Source organism: Panthera pardus, unplaced genomic scaffold (genome assembly GCF_024362965.1).
Source record: "Panthera pardus isolate Hobbes unplaced genomic scaffold, ASM2436296v1 HiC_scaffold_11, whole genome shotgun sequence".
NCBI lineage: Eukaryota > Metazoa > Chordata > Mammalia > Carnivora > Felidae > Panthera > Panthera pardus.
Window position 1 is genome coordinate 51503970 of NW_026526666.1, and position 18437 is coordinate 51522406.

Sequence of the window (18437 nt, forward strand, 5' to 3'; positions counted from 1 at the left end):
ACAAGTAGATAAACCTTGAAAGCATTATGCTAAGTGAAATATCAGACACAAAAGGACAAATACTGTATAATTCCACTTACAGGAGGTACTTAAAATAGTCAGATTCATAAAGACAGAAAGAATAGTGGTCACTAGAGGTTGAGGTGAGGAGGAATGGGAAAGACTGTTTAGTGGTTACATAATTTCAGTTAGCGATGATGAAAAAGTTCTGGAGATGGGTAGTGGTGAGAGTTGCACAATAATGTGAATGTACTTAGTGCCACTGAATTATACACCCCGTGGTAAAATGATGAATTTTATACTAAGCATATTTTACCATAACAATAAAACAGGTTGAGATGGTAAATTTTATGTGTATTTCATCACAATTTAAAAGTAAGGGCTAAAAGAAATAAAAAAGATAGATGAAATATATAGAAAAATAATTCAAAGTTGTTTTTCTGACATTAATATTAGCTATGTCATTTCTTTGTTGAAGCTGATAATAATGATTTGTTTCAGTTATGTAATAATTGACTGCCACTTACTGAAAACTAGCTCTGCACTAGCTTAACATCCATAGAGATACGGAGATGCTGGCCCAGAGAGGTCAACTAATTGGCACATGGCTAGTGAGAGGGCATTTGCAGGAATCCCAGAATTGGAACGCACCTCCCAAACCCTTACTCTGTCATCAACGCATAAGCTGCTTGATTATCTTACTACTTTTTTGGATATGTGTACATTTTTCTTAAACAAATTTTCCTTTGATCTGCAAAGAAAGTATTGTTTGGTGTTTCTGAGTTCAGAAAATGTAAGAAGCCCGAGGGAATGTAGAATGAAATGCTTGGTGTTTACTTTTATCCACGTGTGATACTTTTGAAGGGCTTTGACCTTCTGCAGGAGAGACCAAAAGAACAAGGTCTCGACGCGCACACCTTGAGAATAAGTCAGCCAGCCACCTGTTACCGAGGGGAGGATGGTCCGTACTTTTGTTGCGGCTGTTATCTGGAGAATACGGCTTCCAGTTCCCCCTGCCTCCAGTCTCCCCAGCTGTAGGTACGCGGCCGCTGATAGACCCAGCGCAGGCTCGCGCGCAGGCGCCGGGCGGCCGCGGCGTTCGGTGAATTTGCTTTGCCGCCTGGCGCTCAGGTGTCCCCGAGTGGTTGCTCTTTGGCTTCCTTTCCTTCTTTGCCCGCGACTGAGGGTCGCCGCCTCCCCTTCTCCAGGCCCTCTCCAACCCCTACCCAGACCAATCCCGGCGCGGCCCCTACCCTCTGACCCCGCGTTGCACAATGCCCGAGCCCAGTCCCCAAGGGTGTGAAACCCAGCGTTCCTGCCCCTGGGCGGGGATGGGCGGCTACCGTGCGGGGAGCCGAGGCAGCGAGCGCGCAGCCGACACAGCCCGCCGATCAGGGCCCCGCGAGTCCCCCGGGAACTACAGCCACAGGCCCCCCGCGCCGCTCGGCCCTGCCGCCGGGCCCGCCCGCCGCTCCTCTCACAGGCCGCCGCCGCCGCAGCCATGGCGGAAGTTCATAGACGTCAGCATGCCCGGGTTAAAGGAGAAGCCCCCGCGAAATCCTCCACACACAGACATGAGGAGGAGTTGGGGATGGCGTCGGCCGAAACGCTGACGGTGTTCCTGAAGCTGCTGGCCGCCGGCTTTTACGGCGTGAGCTCCTTCCTGATCGTGGTGGTCAACAAAAGCGTGCTCACCAATTACAGGTAGGGCCGAGGCGGCGGTGGCGGCCGAGGCCGTGGGGAGGAGCGCGCGGCTCCGGCGGGGCGCCGGCTCCTTGGACTTAACGCTGCCAAAGTTGAAGCTGAACAAAGTTGGGCGGGCGCCGGAGAGGGCTGGCGGCGGACGCGCGGCCCGGGCGGCGGGGCCGGCTTGGCGCATGGGCCGGGGTGCGGGTCCCGCTCTCGGCGCGGGGCCCCGGACGGCCCGGCGCGCGTACCCGCCGCGGTGGGAAAGCGCCCGCCGTGCCTACTGTGCAGCGCCCAGGAGACCTTGCCCTGCGGAGTAACGGAGCGGAGTTGCTTCGTGACTTTTGGCTCCCGTTGCATGCCAGGCTGGGAGCAGAGCGAGGGGATGCCTTCCCTTCCCGGCATCCTGGGCCGGGGTCCGGGGCTTCAGGGTTCCTCGAGTTTGCTGACAGCCTCTGGGGACGTGCGCATCCTCAAGCTCGTTTAAGACGATTCTGACGCTGTCACTGGGACCCTGAGGCAGAAGCAGCATTTTTGTTTTAAAGATGTGAAGCCGTTGAAGACACCTATGTCTGTCTTCTTCACCGCTTGAAAAATCTGTTGGAGGCAGCTGACTGAAATTGTGGAATCGGACAAGATGAGACAAGTGGCCGCCCGAGGCTACAAAATCAGGGGTGTTGCCTGACAACCAGCAGGGATTTTTCTCAGATTTTCATTTGGATAAAAGGCAGATGTTGGTGTTTGTATCAAAATGCATTTAAATTGAATCGACAGAGCTACGTTTGGGTTTTCCTGACCCCGTATTTTTCTCTCTCTCTACCTTTTTTGTAGATTTCCCTCCTCACTATGTGTTGGACTTGGCCAGGTTAGTTGGAATCTTCAGCATTACGTGGTTTATGTCGTTCGAACTTCTGTGTGTGTCTTTATATGTAGAACAGTGAATCTGTGTTCTCTGTTTACAGATGGTGGCCACAGTGGCAGTTCTCTGGGTGGGAAAGGCGCTCAGAGTAGTCAAGTTTCCTGACCTTGACAGAAATGTACCTCGAAAGGTAAAATAGTAATAATAGCAATAATGATAATAATACTAGTGCTTTTTGCTGAAAAGAAGTCCCTATATATTTTTGTCAGTGCTCCGCCTATTTAAAAATTGCAGTCTTGAAATTGCCCAGAGAGGGTATAGTGAAGGTAAGAATAAATTTAGTAATATGTGTTTTAAAAAGGCCTACACACTCTTGTAAAATTAAGGGAAAAAAGCCCCCTGAGATCTTGTGTTGTTTTAATCGATGAACACTTATTGGGAGGACAGCTGTTTTGCATTTTCTACATCCATCTAATCCAGCCAGTGTATCCTGCATTCGTTGTTCTTTGGGTTTGTTTTCTTATTTTTCTGTCTGCCTGTGCTTAACTCCATGTGAAGATGAAATGCCTTTCCTTTTTCTGCCATGGGCTAATCCATTATATTTTAAAGCAGGTGATGTTACTGTCTCCTATGCTTTGATCATATTCATATTTCTGTTTTCTTTTTCCTTCTCCATTCTTCCCTCTCTCTGCCACAGTAGTGCTGTTTATCCAGGAATAATGTTTTTTGGGTGCTTCACGGGGGCCAAAAATGTGTGTGAGTTCTAATCTTATGTTTTAAGTGGAAAGATTTTGATCATATAAACAAAACTGTTTCTGTTTGAAAGGACCTTGTTTTAGCTATCTTTATTATTGAGTTTTGTTATCCCTTTTTAAATTTTCTAGACGTTTCCACTACCTCTACTATATTTTGGGAACCAAATCACGGGACTGTTCAGCACAAAGAAACTGAAGTATGGATAACTTTATTTTACTAGTGAGGTTAATATAATGTATTCTTAAAACTGTACTTGAATGTCAAATATTTAACACATTGTTTCTGATTTTGGAAGAAAATGAAAGGACCGGAAAGCTTCTGTTAGTAAATAATGAAGATTACACCAAAAAGATTTTAGTTTAAATTCTTTAAGTTTGAATAGAAAGAGTTTTATTTGCTTTGGGGTTTTTTTCCCTCCTCACTTTGCTAATAGAAGTCTTAAAATGTTATCAAATGCTGTGATAGGAGATTTTCATTATTTTTCCAGACCTATATAGTAGTGGAGAATATATGTTAGGCTTCTGGGGTTTCAATTCTTTAATACAATTTATAAATATCATATTTTAAGCAAATTCTGCAAGCAAAATCAGAGGGTGGTATGAGAACTTTTGTAGTGTTTCTTTTAACATGAAGTAGTTAAAATAACATCAGATGGAACTCTGATACAAATATTGTACCCATGGCCATATCACTGTAGAAGCAGCGTATTCACTTCTAGAAAAAAGCAGTAGTTCGCTGCTCTACAACAACACTGTTTAATTATCCTCTAACCTCCCAATTCTTGGCTTCTCCACTTGAGGAGTATAGTATGTATTGGGTGTATGTGATACTAAAATTATACACATAGGGAAGCCGTTTAACAGAAATCCATGGTTTCACTACTTCCACTTAAGGTAAACCTTTGGCATAGTAGATGATTGTAAAACAATGGGGAGATAATCTGAGGATGAGAGACAAAGCGTTTTTCATTTCTTCTTTCTCCAGACCCAAGAAACCTGACAGAATAACCATGATGATATCTCTGGGAGAGGGTTCATGGAAGTTAGATTTCTCATGGGTGGGGCATCCTTTTCCATCTCATTATCCACTTGGAAAGAAATGCAGACATGCTACAAAGTGCTGCTTCTATAGAATTTGCTCTTCTTCATCCATTGTCATCCATCTATCCATCCTCAGCCTATTTTTTATTGCCAGCTAAGTATAAGGCACTTTGGAGTGAGATGAGATATATTCAGAAATAATTATATCACAAGAGGATATGTGTTTGACTAGTGCAAGCAAAATGCTGTGGTAATTTAGAGGAAGACCAAAGTATTTCCACAAAAGGACAATCGAGTGTTTCATGTGGGTAGATTATCATAGATGCTTTTTGGAGGGTTGGACGTGTTCAGGGGGAGTGGAGTGGGTGGGAAGTAAGGTCAGTCTAGTAAAAAAGGAAGACTAACATGGTTACTGTTAAGGGTATTTGTATAAACGTAGAGTGAGATAAAGTGGCTGTTATTAGTCTTTGATAATAGATACATGATCTCTACCATTTTTTATAGTTAGCTTGGTATTTCTCACTTCTAGTAGTTTTATAAAAGCAATTCTTTCAGCTTTCAAATAAGAATCCTAGAAAGAAACAAAGGTTTAATCACAGATTAATCAATGTGGAATGGAATTAATCAGCATAATAGAAGGAAGAGATTAACATTATTTTAAGATATTTGGGGAGTCTTAGTTAAAAAAGTAAATTGTTAAACTTTATTTTACCTAATCATATTTTTTCCTTTTTTTTTTTTGCAGCTTGCCAATGTTTACAGTTCTGAGAAGGTTCTCCATCCTGTTTACAATGTTTGCTGAAGGAGTTTTACTCAAGTGAGCTGATTTCTAATATATGTAGTCTTTAACAAACTTTTAATTATCTTGAAAAGGGGCCCAGCATATGTGAAATAGTAAAATTATTTGTCTTGTCTCAACTTTGTCTTTTGAGAAGTTTAAGCAACTTTCTTCCTTTGCTATAGGAATTGATAGTTTATGGGAGCAGCAGTTGGGAAGATTATGAATTGTAGTTGGAATCTGTCTGAACATGAGATACACTTCTAAGAATTCCTATACTTACTGTTGCCACTGGGTGAAGCTGGGTCAGAAACATCAGTATAGGCTTTAAATAGTGTTCACGTCTTGGCTACTTTTACCACAAGTGCGTGTGACCTTTTTCTACTTAAAGAAATTCTGATTTACAAAAATGCAAACTCAATAATGGTAAATATAAGAATCAAAAAATGAATACACTTTTTTGTGTAACTTTTTGCTTCATGTAAAGGGGTTCTTTGAAATATCCAATTTCTTGGAAGCATTTAAAATATGATTGTTTATAGCTTTTTTTAAAGAAAACACACACACACACACACACACACACACACACATATATTTTTTTGCCTGTGTTGCAGATTGAGTCTTTGTGAATAAAGGCACATGTATGTATTTTTTAATTGTTTTATTTTGTAGGAAGACTTTTTCTTGGGGTATTAAGATGACCGTATTTGCGATGATTATTGGAGCCTTTGTAGCTGCCAGGTAAGAATGTATTAAGAACATATTGGAAATTATCAATAATTATTAATAATAATCAATTACCAGTAAAGAGATTTTTTTTTAGGCTAAGTAAGAATCATGTCTTTGAAAAACATCCAAAAGACTCTTCAGAGAGTTCAATCTTTTTGACTGTATTAAGGTCAAGGCTGGCAAAATCTGATTCTTCTACTTATTGAGCACATACCATATGCCATGTTTGGCATTTTACACATATTATTTATGCATTCTTTACAACGACTCTGAAAGCTATGGGTATAATTTTCCTATTTTTAGTTGAAGAAACTGAAACCTGAGTTCAGTAACTTGGTCAAGGTTACACAGCTAGTAAATGGCAGAGCCAGAATTTGAATTTGTGCCTGACTCCAGAGCCTGTGTGCTTTTATAAATCATGTGGTATTCGTTTACTTTGCATAGTGCTAAAGAAAATAGTGTCTTAGAAAAGGCAGATGATAATGAATTATTTGCCTTGTGGAATAATAAATAATAGAATTTCTTTATTTGTGCTCACTTAAGATATATCACAAATGCTATAACTTAGACATTCTGTTAAATTACTGAAGCTTTTTCCATTGTTCTTAAGTTTAAGTTTTAAAATGCAGGAAGAGGAGCACCTGGGTCGCTCAGTCATTTCAGGTCATGATCTCATAGTTCTCTGCTCCTACCCTGTGTTCACATATGCTCTCTCTCTTTCTCAAAAATAAATTAATTTATTAATTAGCTGATTAATATTTAAAATGTAGGGTGAAAATGTATGCCCAAAGACTCAGAAAATTAAAGTTATAGCTAGAGGCCGTCTACATTTTACTTAGCCCGAGGCATAGTGGGGTTGCTAATGACACAAATTCTGCCCAGCATACATTTTCCATCTGGGAATTCAGTGCGCTTCTTGGATTAGCTCATTTACCTTCATCATCCCTGTGGTATAGGCAGGAGGAAATATTAAAGTCAGATTCTATTCTACCCTAAATTTCCAAGTGAAATTGCATTCCTTTTTTTTTAAGATAGAATAGTTACTAGAATTTTGTTATATAGCTAACTATTTTTCCCATTAGGTGATATTACCTCCTTGAAGAAAAATTGTATATGAGCCTTTAACCTTTCTTTTTAGAGATGCCTTGCTAGTCTTTGGAGCATTTCCTTGAAGCTGGTGGGGCCCCAAACAGAGTCAAACAACAGGAGTTCCTCAGAGCCAACCCTGGCCTGCAGATTTGGACCAGCCTTATCTAATCAGAACCTTTTACTTGGGAAACAGATTGGGTGGAAGGGAGTCTGAAGTTAAAAGGTTGTCAGGCTGTTTGGAAAAGGGACTGTACATGGGCTAGTTCTGCCTAAAATAGCAGTGGCATAGAGCTCCTTAGAAGTCTCATTCCATGTACTAGTCAGCTATAAATATGTACTAGTTTTGCACAATCACAGAATGTGGAATGTGGGGCCGCTATTTTAGCTAGGGTGCTAACATTTAATGAAGACATACTTTTCTTAGATTTTCATTATTCTGTTCAGTTTACTAAGTTCTTATCTTGTGCCTGGTGGTCAACTAAATAATAGAAAACTTTAATTTCCCTAATCCTGCTAGTTATACCTGATAGGCTTTTAAAGCAGTCATTTAAGTATTTGAGTTCCTACTATGTGCTTAGACACTGTTGTAGCTTGATCTCAGAACTAACTATAATCTATACCTCAGATATTCCACCCAGTGACCCAACCACTTGTACAGCCTGCCTTTTGTGTGAATGAATCCTTGGAAAAGTGACATGTTAACAGCTTCATCTTTTTGGTTTCCTTGTCTTTGAAATTGAGTTCCAGTGCCTTCTTTCTGCTTCAGATGTATTATAATGGTGAATTTGGTTACTTGGTCTTGTCTGACTTTGATTTCAGAGCAGTGTGCTATTAACTGATGTGATTGGTTAATTACTAATGATTATGTTTAGGTGTTAGTATGTCTCATTTCTGAAGACTTCCCTATTGAGTATGAAATTGCAAACTATAACCAGGAATCAAGAAATGCTAATAGCTGGTAAAATGCCTAATGTTCACTTACCTAGATAAGAATATGTTCTTCCATATATTGTACTTCAGACCTACTTAAAATTACATGCATGTTCTTTAAATGTAAGTTATTAAAGTGTTGCTTGTGTTTTACAGCTCTGACTTGGCATTTGACCTGGAAGGATATGTTTTCATTCTGATAAATGATGTCCTGACAGCAGCAAATGGCGCATATGTAAAACAGAAATTAGATTCAAAAGTAGGTAGCAATCTACATCTTTAAGAGATGTTTACTGTTGTTAGGAGTGGTAATGTCAATTTGTCAGGAAAAAAGCAGAAAATAAAGAAATGCTTAGGAGAGAGGGGAAAGACCTAGGGATCTCTGAAGGTAAAATATCTGTATGTTGCTGCTCACATAAAAAACTTTATTTTTCAGTTATTAATTAGCAATTAGATTTTATTCTTACTCCTTTTCTGGAAAGGATTGGGTGAATATTGACTTTGGGAGAGGGAAATAATTAAGGGTGTTCATTGGAGAAAAGTGTCATAAATGTTCATGGCTGTGAACTGGACAAGAAGGAAATATCTGGAAGACCTTAAGCAGATTTGAGGAGTGAGTGTTGAAAGGAGCTGCAGAACAAGAATGGACTTTGCATATTTGTCCCACAAATAATGGGAAAGCATTTAGGGAGCATTAGTATCATTCTCTCTCAAGAGCAATGCTGGATTCCTTGGCCTAGATCTCGTACACATGAATGTTATATACCCAGCTCTTTTAACTTGCAGCATGCTTTAAAGATATTTTTTGTTGGTCTGTTATACACTTTGAATATATACATACTAAATTTTATTTTTAGGTCAAGCCATAAATCAGAGAATTTGAGTCACATTGCTTTTACTACATTATGGTATAAGTTCACATTATTGTAAGAAGAAGCTATGTGGAACTCAGCTGTATACATCATAGGGTTGTTATTTGAAGGAATTGCCCTTTTTATCATAATGTATCCCATATAAGGACCCACATGAGATACTGTCACCATAGTTTTTTCTAAACAGTGGTACATTTTTTATCTCATTTAAATCTTGTGTTTCCCTACCCATGTTTTCTCTTCTAAGTCAGATGACCTTATTTTCTTAATTTTTAGTCTGCCCTATTATATGTACAATATTTCTGAAACTCCTTCAGACCATTTTTTGGAGTTCAGATTGTAAGTACAAATGCCCTACCTAGTCAGTAGTAGTGTTAGTGTCAGGTTTGTATTGTCTTGGCAGGGGGCTTTGCCTTCTTCAGAAAGAGCCATAGAATGAATGTCCTAGTAGTTTTCGTTATTCTCAGAGATTGTTTATTTTGAAGGTCTTTGAAGAATAGGGACAATGTGGATTGTTTCCAACAATTTTTTCTTAAGTATACCTTTTATGTCTTATTCTTCACTTATTTGTCTTGATGACTTTGTATGATGATTGTATTTTAGTGGAAGCTACTACTATTAAATAATTTTTATCTTTTTGAAATAGAGAAAAGGGAACAGTTAGAGATTTAGTTTTACTCTGTTTTTTTTTCTCAGCCCATTTGCTGCTTTGGAAAATATGTACCAGTAATAACATTCCATTTGTCCATCAGCCTCAGCTGTCTAAAACCGTACTGGCCAATAGAATTTTCTGTGTTGATAGAAATATTCTCTATCTCTACTGTCCATTAACTGTAGCTACCAGCCACATGTGGCTGTTGAGGTACAACTGAGGAACTGAATTATTAGTTTAAATATAATTAAATTGAAATAGCTGCATATGGCTAGTAACTACTGTATTGGACAGCACAATCTAGAGTATATTCTAGAACCTGGACAAAAGCAAAGAGAGTTTCTGCTATTTCATTCCCATGAGAGTCCTTCATTTCCTCCCTTAAAAATGACTTAGGACTCATTTGTATTAGAACTTTTAAGCATATTGATCTGCTTTTCATACCTCATGGATTGGGAGCAACATACTAGAAGATGGAATTCTAGTTAGAGGCAGAGAGGCAGTGGTATAAAAGGTCAGCTAACAACAAAAGAAAGAAACAGGAAAACTATAAAAGATAAAAGTACTCAAAAACAGGGTGATTAAACAGCATTAAGGACATCACAACATCATATAAGGACCCAATACAGTAATGCATGTTTATGATGATGCCCTCAATTGAATTTTAGTCAATGTACTATGTTTAAGAAGGCAGGGAAGAAGATATTCAAGACAATTAAAAAGAATTTGGTATTTGTCCGTTATCTGGATAGGGTGTGTGTGTGGGGGGGGGGGGGTGCATCCTTACTTACCAGAGCACACTCATGTCTCTGGCTGACTGGGTATCTGTTGTTAAAGGTTGTTTGTTCTATGGCTTTTTTTTTTTTTTTTCCTGCCTTAGAAATGAGGCACATCTTTTCATTGATGCTTTTGGTGGCCATAGAAATCAGTTATATGGTTTATCTGAGAGGCAGTATGGCCACACTGAGATGCTGTTAATAAATCAGAAGTTTTATTACGTGTAATTTCAGGAATGCTTAAATCATCGTCCTTTGAGCATGAGTCACGTGACATTAAGATTTAGTGCTGCATTTCAGACCTGAATGCACCTATTGAGTTTAAAACATTTCTAACTTTAAAGAAATCACAAATAATACATATTAGAAATAGTAGAAAGTATAATAGAAGTAGTAGAAAATGTAGATAAGCAAGAGGAAGAAAAGATAAATCTCTCTTAATTCTACCATCAAGTGAGAAGTGCAGTTTTGGAGGATAAGAGTATGTGAGCATTTGCATGTGTATGTACATGTTTAACTGTGTAAAATTTTAAATAAAAGAGCAATAATATATAATGTTTTCTAGTCTGTTTTTCACTTAGTGCAGTTTCATGAACATGTTTACTTATCAATCAGTATTATTTAACATTTTTAGTGGTCGCATAATATTTCATTGTTTGGTTGTATCTAATCAACTGGTTTTCTGTTGTTGAGTATTTGTTTCCAGTTTTCCAAAGCTCCTTTTGAGAAGGTAGTATGACTTTTTACATTGTTCAGTGATCTTTCATCACAGAAGTTAGGCAGATATCATGCCTCCATCCTCAGTACTTCATCCCCATCTTGCCTTTACCCTCCTCCCCTCACCCCAAACTCTGGCCTGCTTCTTCAGGTGACTGCTTCCAGCTGAATGTCTTAGAAGTGTGTGAATGAAAAGTGGACCCAGAGTTCTCATAGGCTCCCTGTGTTTAAAGGTGTATGTGGCCCAATAGCTGAGGGCACAGCAAATCATACTTTTGGGAGTTGTAGATAGAATAATCTTAATCTTCATTGTACTTCACATATCCATTTTCAGAAATACTTCACTGTCAAGTTATGTCTGTCTGTGTTGGTCTAGGTGTGAGTATGTGTGTTGGTATCTGCCCCCCTGTCTTTCTTAAATGGCATTTTGCTGTGGTTCTAAAAGCTCAAGACTGACTTGATGACTTTTAATTCAGTTCTGGAAAGGGAAGGGCTTCAGGACTGTGTTTATATAGAGAGAGGTGTGTATATTCAAAATAAACTTTCCCCTGCTTGCTGTTTTGTGGTAGCCAGTTGAAGTTATTTTTATTTCCCTGGTTTTAAGCACTCAAAGGATTTATTTCAAATAAATTAAAAATCTTGTAGGTTTGATTTTTTTTTCTTTTTTTCTTGCTTTTGAAAGCTTAGGTCATTAACGTTTGCAAAACTTAATGACTTGGCTGATTTGCTGTCTATATTGTGGGGGAGGGTTTGTGTGTGTGTAATGGTAGTGGAATTCTATATAGAGTTTTGTATATCTGTCTTCTAGAACCAAATGAAACACCTAATTATTTACTATTCTAGGAGCTGGGAAAATATGGTCTGCTCTATTACAATGCACTGTTCATGATTCTGCCCACTCTGGCCATTGCATATTTTACAGGAGATGCGCAAAAGGTAGGACTTTCTAATTATGATTTAATGGCTTATGTTCTTGAATTTTATTATTATTTGTGTCCACAAGATACACTGTGGGGTTGTTAAAAAGTAATGTGCTTATTGAATGACCAAAAACAGAGTTTATTTTTTAGCTTGCTAATGTCATGCTAACCTTTTTTCTTGGCATGAGTATTGGATGGTACTAAAATGGCTCAAAATAGCTTTGACTGTTAACATAAAAATAGTGAATGCCAACTAGTGTCCTTCTTATGTGTCAGAAGGATAGAGGAAGGGAATTTTCACATTTCTACTAAACTACAAAATAAGAATAGAGGCAGACTATCCTTGAGAAACAAAAAATCCTAAATTAGTAGAATTCTTCAAATCTAAACAAAATATTTGGCATTTCTAAGAAGCTCTCTGTTTTGTTGTACAGTTGTCATGCTGGTTTAAATCCCACGCTGGGTTTTTTCCTTAGGAGATATTTAGCATTATGTGGTAACAGCTACCCACAGTAGAGTAGCAAAATAAATCCACACAAGAATATTTCTTTAAAACAAACCCCTATTCATAGGAAAAAAAATTGATACCATTTTGTTAGAATTTACAAAATTTTGCAGACTAAATGGAAACCTAGAATTTTGCCAAGATTTCTATAACAAGATTTCTTTTAATGATTCCCCTGGCTAGTAGTTTCTTCAGAATAAATGTATTGGTTATTTACTCTAATGACGGTCACAAGTCTCACAAATCAGTGGGAGCCAAAATAAAGAAAAGGTTTTGAAAGTAGTTAGATTATTAAAAAATTGTTCTTCAGTCAAAGGTAGAAGACCTTATAAAGCTTATAAAGGCCCTTTGTTTTATTCATCAAGAATGCTTTAAAAAAAACAGCATAGATCATCTTGAACATGTATAAATGTTTTAATGAACTGTGACCTGGCTGCTAGCAGGCCTAAAAATGACTCCAAAGTAGGAAATGGAGCTGGTGATCTGACTAATAAAGAGTGCTGAAGAAGTATTTTGTGGCTATGGAAAAAGTGGGAAGAGAAACTAACATTTATTGAGTCCCTATTATGTGTTAGTTACTTTACATATGTAATACAATGCAGTCCCCAGAACAGTTCTAGAAAGTTTGAATTATCTCTGTTGTACCAATGTGGAAATAAGGGCTCAGAGAGACTAAGTAACTTGCCCAATGTTATACTGTTGGTGGATAGAGTTAGGGTTTAAACCCAGGCCTGAACTCCAAAGGCCATGGTCTTTCCGCAGTATTCTCTCTCCCTCTAGGAGACTTTGACAGAAATACCTCTTACACTTTAGCTTTGGGGCAAGAATGTAAGGTAAAGTAACCAGGCATGACAGCACAGATGGATCCAAATCTTGAGGTCAGTCTGTACATGAGAAAGTTGGAAGAATTAATGTGGTTAGGTATTCTATAGACTTGGCAAAATGGAATTCTCATTAATTTGAGACTTTGACTAGTAGCTTGTAGTTACTTGAAAAAATTGACCAAAGGAGATATTTATTCATTCCAGAGTGATGATCATTTAAATAGAAGTTATTGGCCAGGTTGTAACATAATTCATGCATATTTGAAAGTTCAGTAACAGTCAACTTGCAATGTTTCTATATGATTGAGAATGTTTACTCATAGTGAAAAAAGTTGCTTTGCTAACTATATTAGAATGAAATTTAGATTTTCATCTTACTGTTTTTTTCTTTTTTATGCAAAGGAGTAGAATTTGAGTAGTCTTTTTGTTATTTCCAACAAAAGTGCCAGGCAAAGGTCAAGAAAGGTTTATTTTGGAAGAAATGTTTTTTTTAAGAATGACAGAGTTCACCTGAATACTTTCAAGTTAGGGTGATAAACTAATGGAAGCTGAATTTTATTGCTCTGTAATCACACCCTATCAGCGTTTTGTGTTTCACATAAATGTTTGTTTGTTCTCACTCTTACTATTAATTAATATTATTCTTTAAAAACATTTTTTTTAATGTTTGTTTATTTTTGAGAGAGAGAGAAAGAGTGTGAGTGGGAGAGGGGCAGAAAGAGAGAAAGACACACACAGAATCTGAACCAGGCTCCAGGCTCTGAGCTGTCAGCACAGAGCCCAACACAGGGCTTGAACCCCAAGCCATGAGATCATGACCTGAGCCGAAGTCGGATGTTTAACCAAATGAACCACCAAGGTGCCCCAATATTATTCTTATAATATGTTTACTGGGGTGTACATGGACACACTGGCTGACAGTCTTAGAATCTCCTGCTCTTTTTCTTAACATTCTCTCCTTCACATGTTCTCCATTTAGCATTCTCAAATAGTTAAGTGTTACTGTGTGTCTCATGGTGTTAGGCTCAGGTGATAAGGAAAAAAGATGAATTAGGTATTTTTCTTGCTTTTGAGGACCATACGGTTGTCTTGGGGAGTAGACCTGCCAACATCAGAGCAATAAACTGTTCTAGGTTCTGTGGGAGAAGTGTTTTGGGGGCATCTTGGGATGTAAAATGGAAGTGGGTCAATTCTGTCTCCTTGTTGGGGACAAAGTGCCTCATGGAGCTTTGCCTACAAAGTAAAAATATAAGTGATATGAGTAGTGAGTGTTCTTTTAGTAGGTTATGAATTACATTTGAAACTTAGGAAGAATTCTGTTTGACTCTATGCCTAAATTACTTGTATGCTTATGAGACAAGTCACTGCAATTTCATTTTAAGTTCAATTCAGATGAGTATGTCTGAGCATCTTCATTGGGAATATGTGAGAAATATGACCTAGTCCTTGCTACACAAAGAAGACACTGGCATGCTATAGAGATGGAATAAGATCTGGCACCAAAGTGCGTGCTTGTCAGTCATACCATAAATATTTAGGTTAGGAAGAAATTGGTGTGGATTGAATATCAGGATTGGCTTTTTAGAAGAGATGGGGCTTGGTTTTCTTACCCACTAAATGCAACAAATAAGGCTAACCTGTTCTGGGAGTTGCTGTTAGAGATATAACTTGGAGAGGTGGTTGAGGGGTTTGCCTTTATTCACCAGCGCAGAAACAATGTCCAGAAGCCACCCACAGACAACCTGACGCATCCAGGAGGCCCATAGTGTTCTGTAAGAGGTTGCAGTTTTATTTGCTCCATTGGAAGATTCAGTTTTATAGTAGTCAGTAGGCTGTACATCTGAAGTCCTGGCAAAAAGGGTTTCATATTTCAGAGGGCATATGTAGCATGATTTCAGATAAGAGTTTTCTAGTAAGTTGGGTTCATTTCCAGTATGTATCTTTAGACTTGTGCTTTTCCTTCACGGTATACATAGACATTCATTTATGTGCGTGTTTTTTTTTGTTTTTTTTTTTTTTTTTTAAGAGTGGACACTTTTTTGTGGGCCAGCTTATTTTTTTTCTAAGTTTATTTATTTTGAGGGAAAGAGAGAGAGCAGGGCAGAGAGAGAGAGAGAGAATATCCCAAAAAGGCTCCGTGCCATCAGCGCAGAACCCGATGCAGGGCTTGAACTCACTAAGTGTGAGATCATGACCTGAGATGAAATCAAAAGTCAGATGCTTAACCAGCTGAGCCACCCAGGTGCCTTGGAACAGTTTATCTTTAAATAAAGCTGTTCCCATATTAACAATTTGAGGCTACTTCTGGCCTTTAGGAAGACTTTGCCTATAAGGTATGATGCCTCGTACCTGACAAGATGCTTCCATGTAAATAATTTTCCTCAATCCTCATTATATACTTGTGAGGTAGGTTGTTACTTGATTTACAGAGGTTAAGAACATAATTAAGGTTCCACAGTGGCAGAGTTCAGAACTAGAATCTGTCTGACTCCAGAAAGATCTCTTACTGTTTGTCTGGCTACATCTCTCAGAGCCATTTCTGCCTCTCTGACTTATAGGTTTACCCCTGTTTGGGGCTTCCATGCAGGGCTTTCTCACAGAACAAGCTATTGAATGTGAGAAATGCCTTCAGAGTAATATTGGAAGTGAAGTTTCTGAAGCTTGGCCTTATCATTACTTAATCTTTTACAAGTAATCATATTTCTTTCATTCAACAAATATTTACTGAGTGTTTACTCAGGTGCTGTTCTAAATTAAAAAAACAAAAAAAAAAAAAAAAAAAAAAAGGACCTGTCCCTGCTTAAAGGAGCTTGCAATGCAATGGGTGAGATCAACTAAACATAAATTGTATAATAAGAACTACAAGGAGAAATAGAACAAGGAGGAGAGTGATTGGGGAAGTGCTGCTTGGGATAAGGTAGTTAGATAAAGCATCTTTCTCAGTTTCATTTGAGCAGGGATTGAACTGAATGGACTGAGGCCAGTGTGCGTGGCACTTCCGAAGGAGTCCTCTAGTTGGAGGTAAGAGCAGGTTCTACGTGCTGAGGTGGAAGTAGGAGGGCCTATAGCTTCTTTACAAGAAGCATTTTCTGAGTAAATGACTACCAGGAGAATCAAGGTGGGTCTTGAAAGATGTGGAAGAAGAGAAACAGAAGGTACATTCCGGGTGGAACAAACATCATGAGCACAGGCATAGCTGTGGGGACCAGCCTCTTCAGTATGCTCAGGCTTTGGCAGTCAAAGACATTGGAGGCCTTTGAAGAGACCTTAGAGAGCATCCAGTTCAAGCCTCTTCTTTCACTGTTGAGGAAGCTGGGGCCCAAAGAGGGCCTAGGACTAGAATCCTGAATTCCTGACTATTACTAGTACTCTCGCTTTTCCCCACCACGTCACACCCTTCCAAGTTGGGACAAGGGCTACATACAAGAATTTGAAATTTTCTCTGCAGATATGACAAGTCCCTAAAATTTATGGCATAATGGATAGAATGGAGAGAATTTAGGGCAGAATGCAGAAGCAACATCCAGTTCTGTCCTTGACCACTGTCTGATTTTGGACAGGGCCCTTCTGCTCCCCTACCCTGCTTTGTGAAGTGTAAACTGAGTAGGTTGTATCAACTGAGGTGGTTAGTTCTCTAGGTAGGGCCCTTTCCTGGGCTGAGACAGAATTTCTGAGGAGCAGAAGGTATGCCAGTGTGGAGACTAGGCTGCTGTTCTGATGGTTGGCATGAGCCCAGCTGCTCCCTGACTCCTGAATACCAATGCTTATAAACTTGCTCTCATCCGTTGGACTCCTGGCTTTCTTGACCCAGAGCCATTTTGCATGGAAGCTTTGTATGTATTCTATGAAAAGATCAACAAGATAAATTGTTAAAACACAGTATAAAACTGAATATGGTATGCTACATTTTGAATAAGAAAAAGGGAACATTGTATATATACATTGTATTCACTTATTTAAGTAATGAAACTCTGGAAGAATATACATAAGACTAATAAAGTAACCACTAATTCGTGTGTGAGTGTGTGTGTGAGAACAGAATAAGTATAGAACAGGAATGGGAGGGAGACTTCTCACTATTTGTCTTTTTATATTTTTTTGATTGTAGAGCCATGTGAATGTATCTTAAATTACATTTTATAAAAGGAACAGTAAGAAAAGGATAAAGTTTTTCTATAAATAATGACTATCCTATGATGAATCCTAAAGTTTAAGATAACTGGGGGTGGTGGGACAAATTAATTTGTTCTCATTATTCAGGGTTGCAGACTGTTGACCGAGCATGCAAATTAAAGCAAGATCAGATCCAAATTATTTTTTTTCAAAATCTCACTGTTAACTTTAGAAGGCAAAGGAAAGAAAAGTTCCCTGTGTTCGGACAGGAATCCAGTAAGAGGGCTCTGAAAGGTCAGCTCCCCAGGGAGGCAGGAGTTCTATAGAGCGGTTGATAGGGCTGACACAGTCTTTAAGCAAGAATTGAAGGCCAAGGAAGAAAAAACGTAAATTACTATAAAAATTGAAAGGCAGGATCCAATTGAACAACGTAACCTAGTGAGCCCATAATGCAAATCCTTGGAAGCTTTCTGAGAAACCAAACGTGTGTGTGAATGTGTTTGTGTGTGTGTGTAATTTTTTAAAAAAGTTTATTCAGGTTCTCAAAGTCCTGGCTGTACCAGAAACCAAGGAACCAATATAGTCAACATTTGGTTTTTGAAAACATGGCTTCTAATTTTAAAACATTCTCTTTCTTAAAAACGATGTTTACAAAAGCCAGCTCACTGTTAATAAAAGATATCTAGTTAACATAGATAAAGGTAGATAAAGTATCAGTTGACTAATTGCTTTCCAAAGTGTCAGTTAGGACAGACTGTGTTTAAACTTGTTAGTTGTTGCCTCCAGAAGGGAATGTCTGCAGCACAAAGCCAGTGATTCACAGTCACAGGAGCTGGAGCCTGGCTTTCTGACAGCACACCCTGCTAGGTGTTCTCATGTAGGGAAGGAGGAACAGACCCCTTGCTGTAGATCTCACAAGGCTGGTACTGTAGGCACTGGTACATTGTATAATGTCTTCATTATACCACTGGTTAAAATTACATGGCTCAGATGAGTTTTACAGGAAAAGTGGAGGTGTCTCTTTTTGCTGACTAAATAATGAGGAATTTTAGGCTGTTGGTTTAGTCCAGAGTTATTAATCTTTTCTGGGTCACTCTAGACCATACAGGCTGATTTCTCAAACCCTGAATTATTCTTTCCACATACACATGTCCTTTCTGCTTTCTGGGCATTGGCATCCTCATACCAAAC

At 38.7% G+C, this 18437-nt stretch overlaps 1 protein-coding gene across 1 annotated transcript in view; it reads left to right on the forward strand.

Annotated features, from left to right (window-relative positions):
- The first annotated feature begins 1259 nt into the window (after positions 1 to 1259).
- The window catches only part of SLC35D1 (solute carrier family 35 member D1), a 50299-nt gene continuing 33121 nt past the window's right edge, over positions 1260 to 18437 (forward strand). Inside the window, exons 1-8 of the mRNA XM_019448941.2 lie at positions 1260 to 1704; positions 2518 to 2551; positions 2649 to 2735; positions 3430 to 3497; positions 5087 to 5158; positions 5792 to 5860; positions 8024 to 8126; positions 11728 to 11820. Coding sequence (XP_019304486.1) covers positions 1502 to 1704; positions 2518 to 2551; positions 2649 to 2735; positions 3430 to 3497; positions 5087 to 5158; positions 5792 to 5860; positions 8024 to 8126; positions 11728 to 11820 — 729 coding nt within the window. The 5' untranslated portion in view covers positions 1260 to 1501. The remainder of the gene's footprint in view (positions 1705 to 2517; positions 2552 to 2648; positions 2736 to 3429; positions 3498 to 5086; positions 5159 to 5791; positions 5861 to 8023; positions 8127 to 11727; positions 11821 to 18437) is intronic.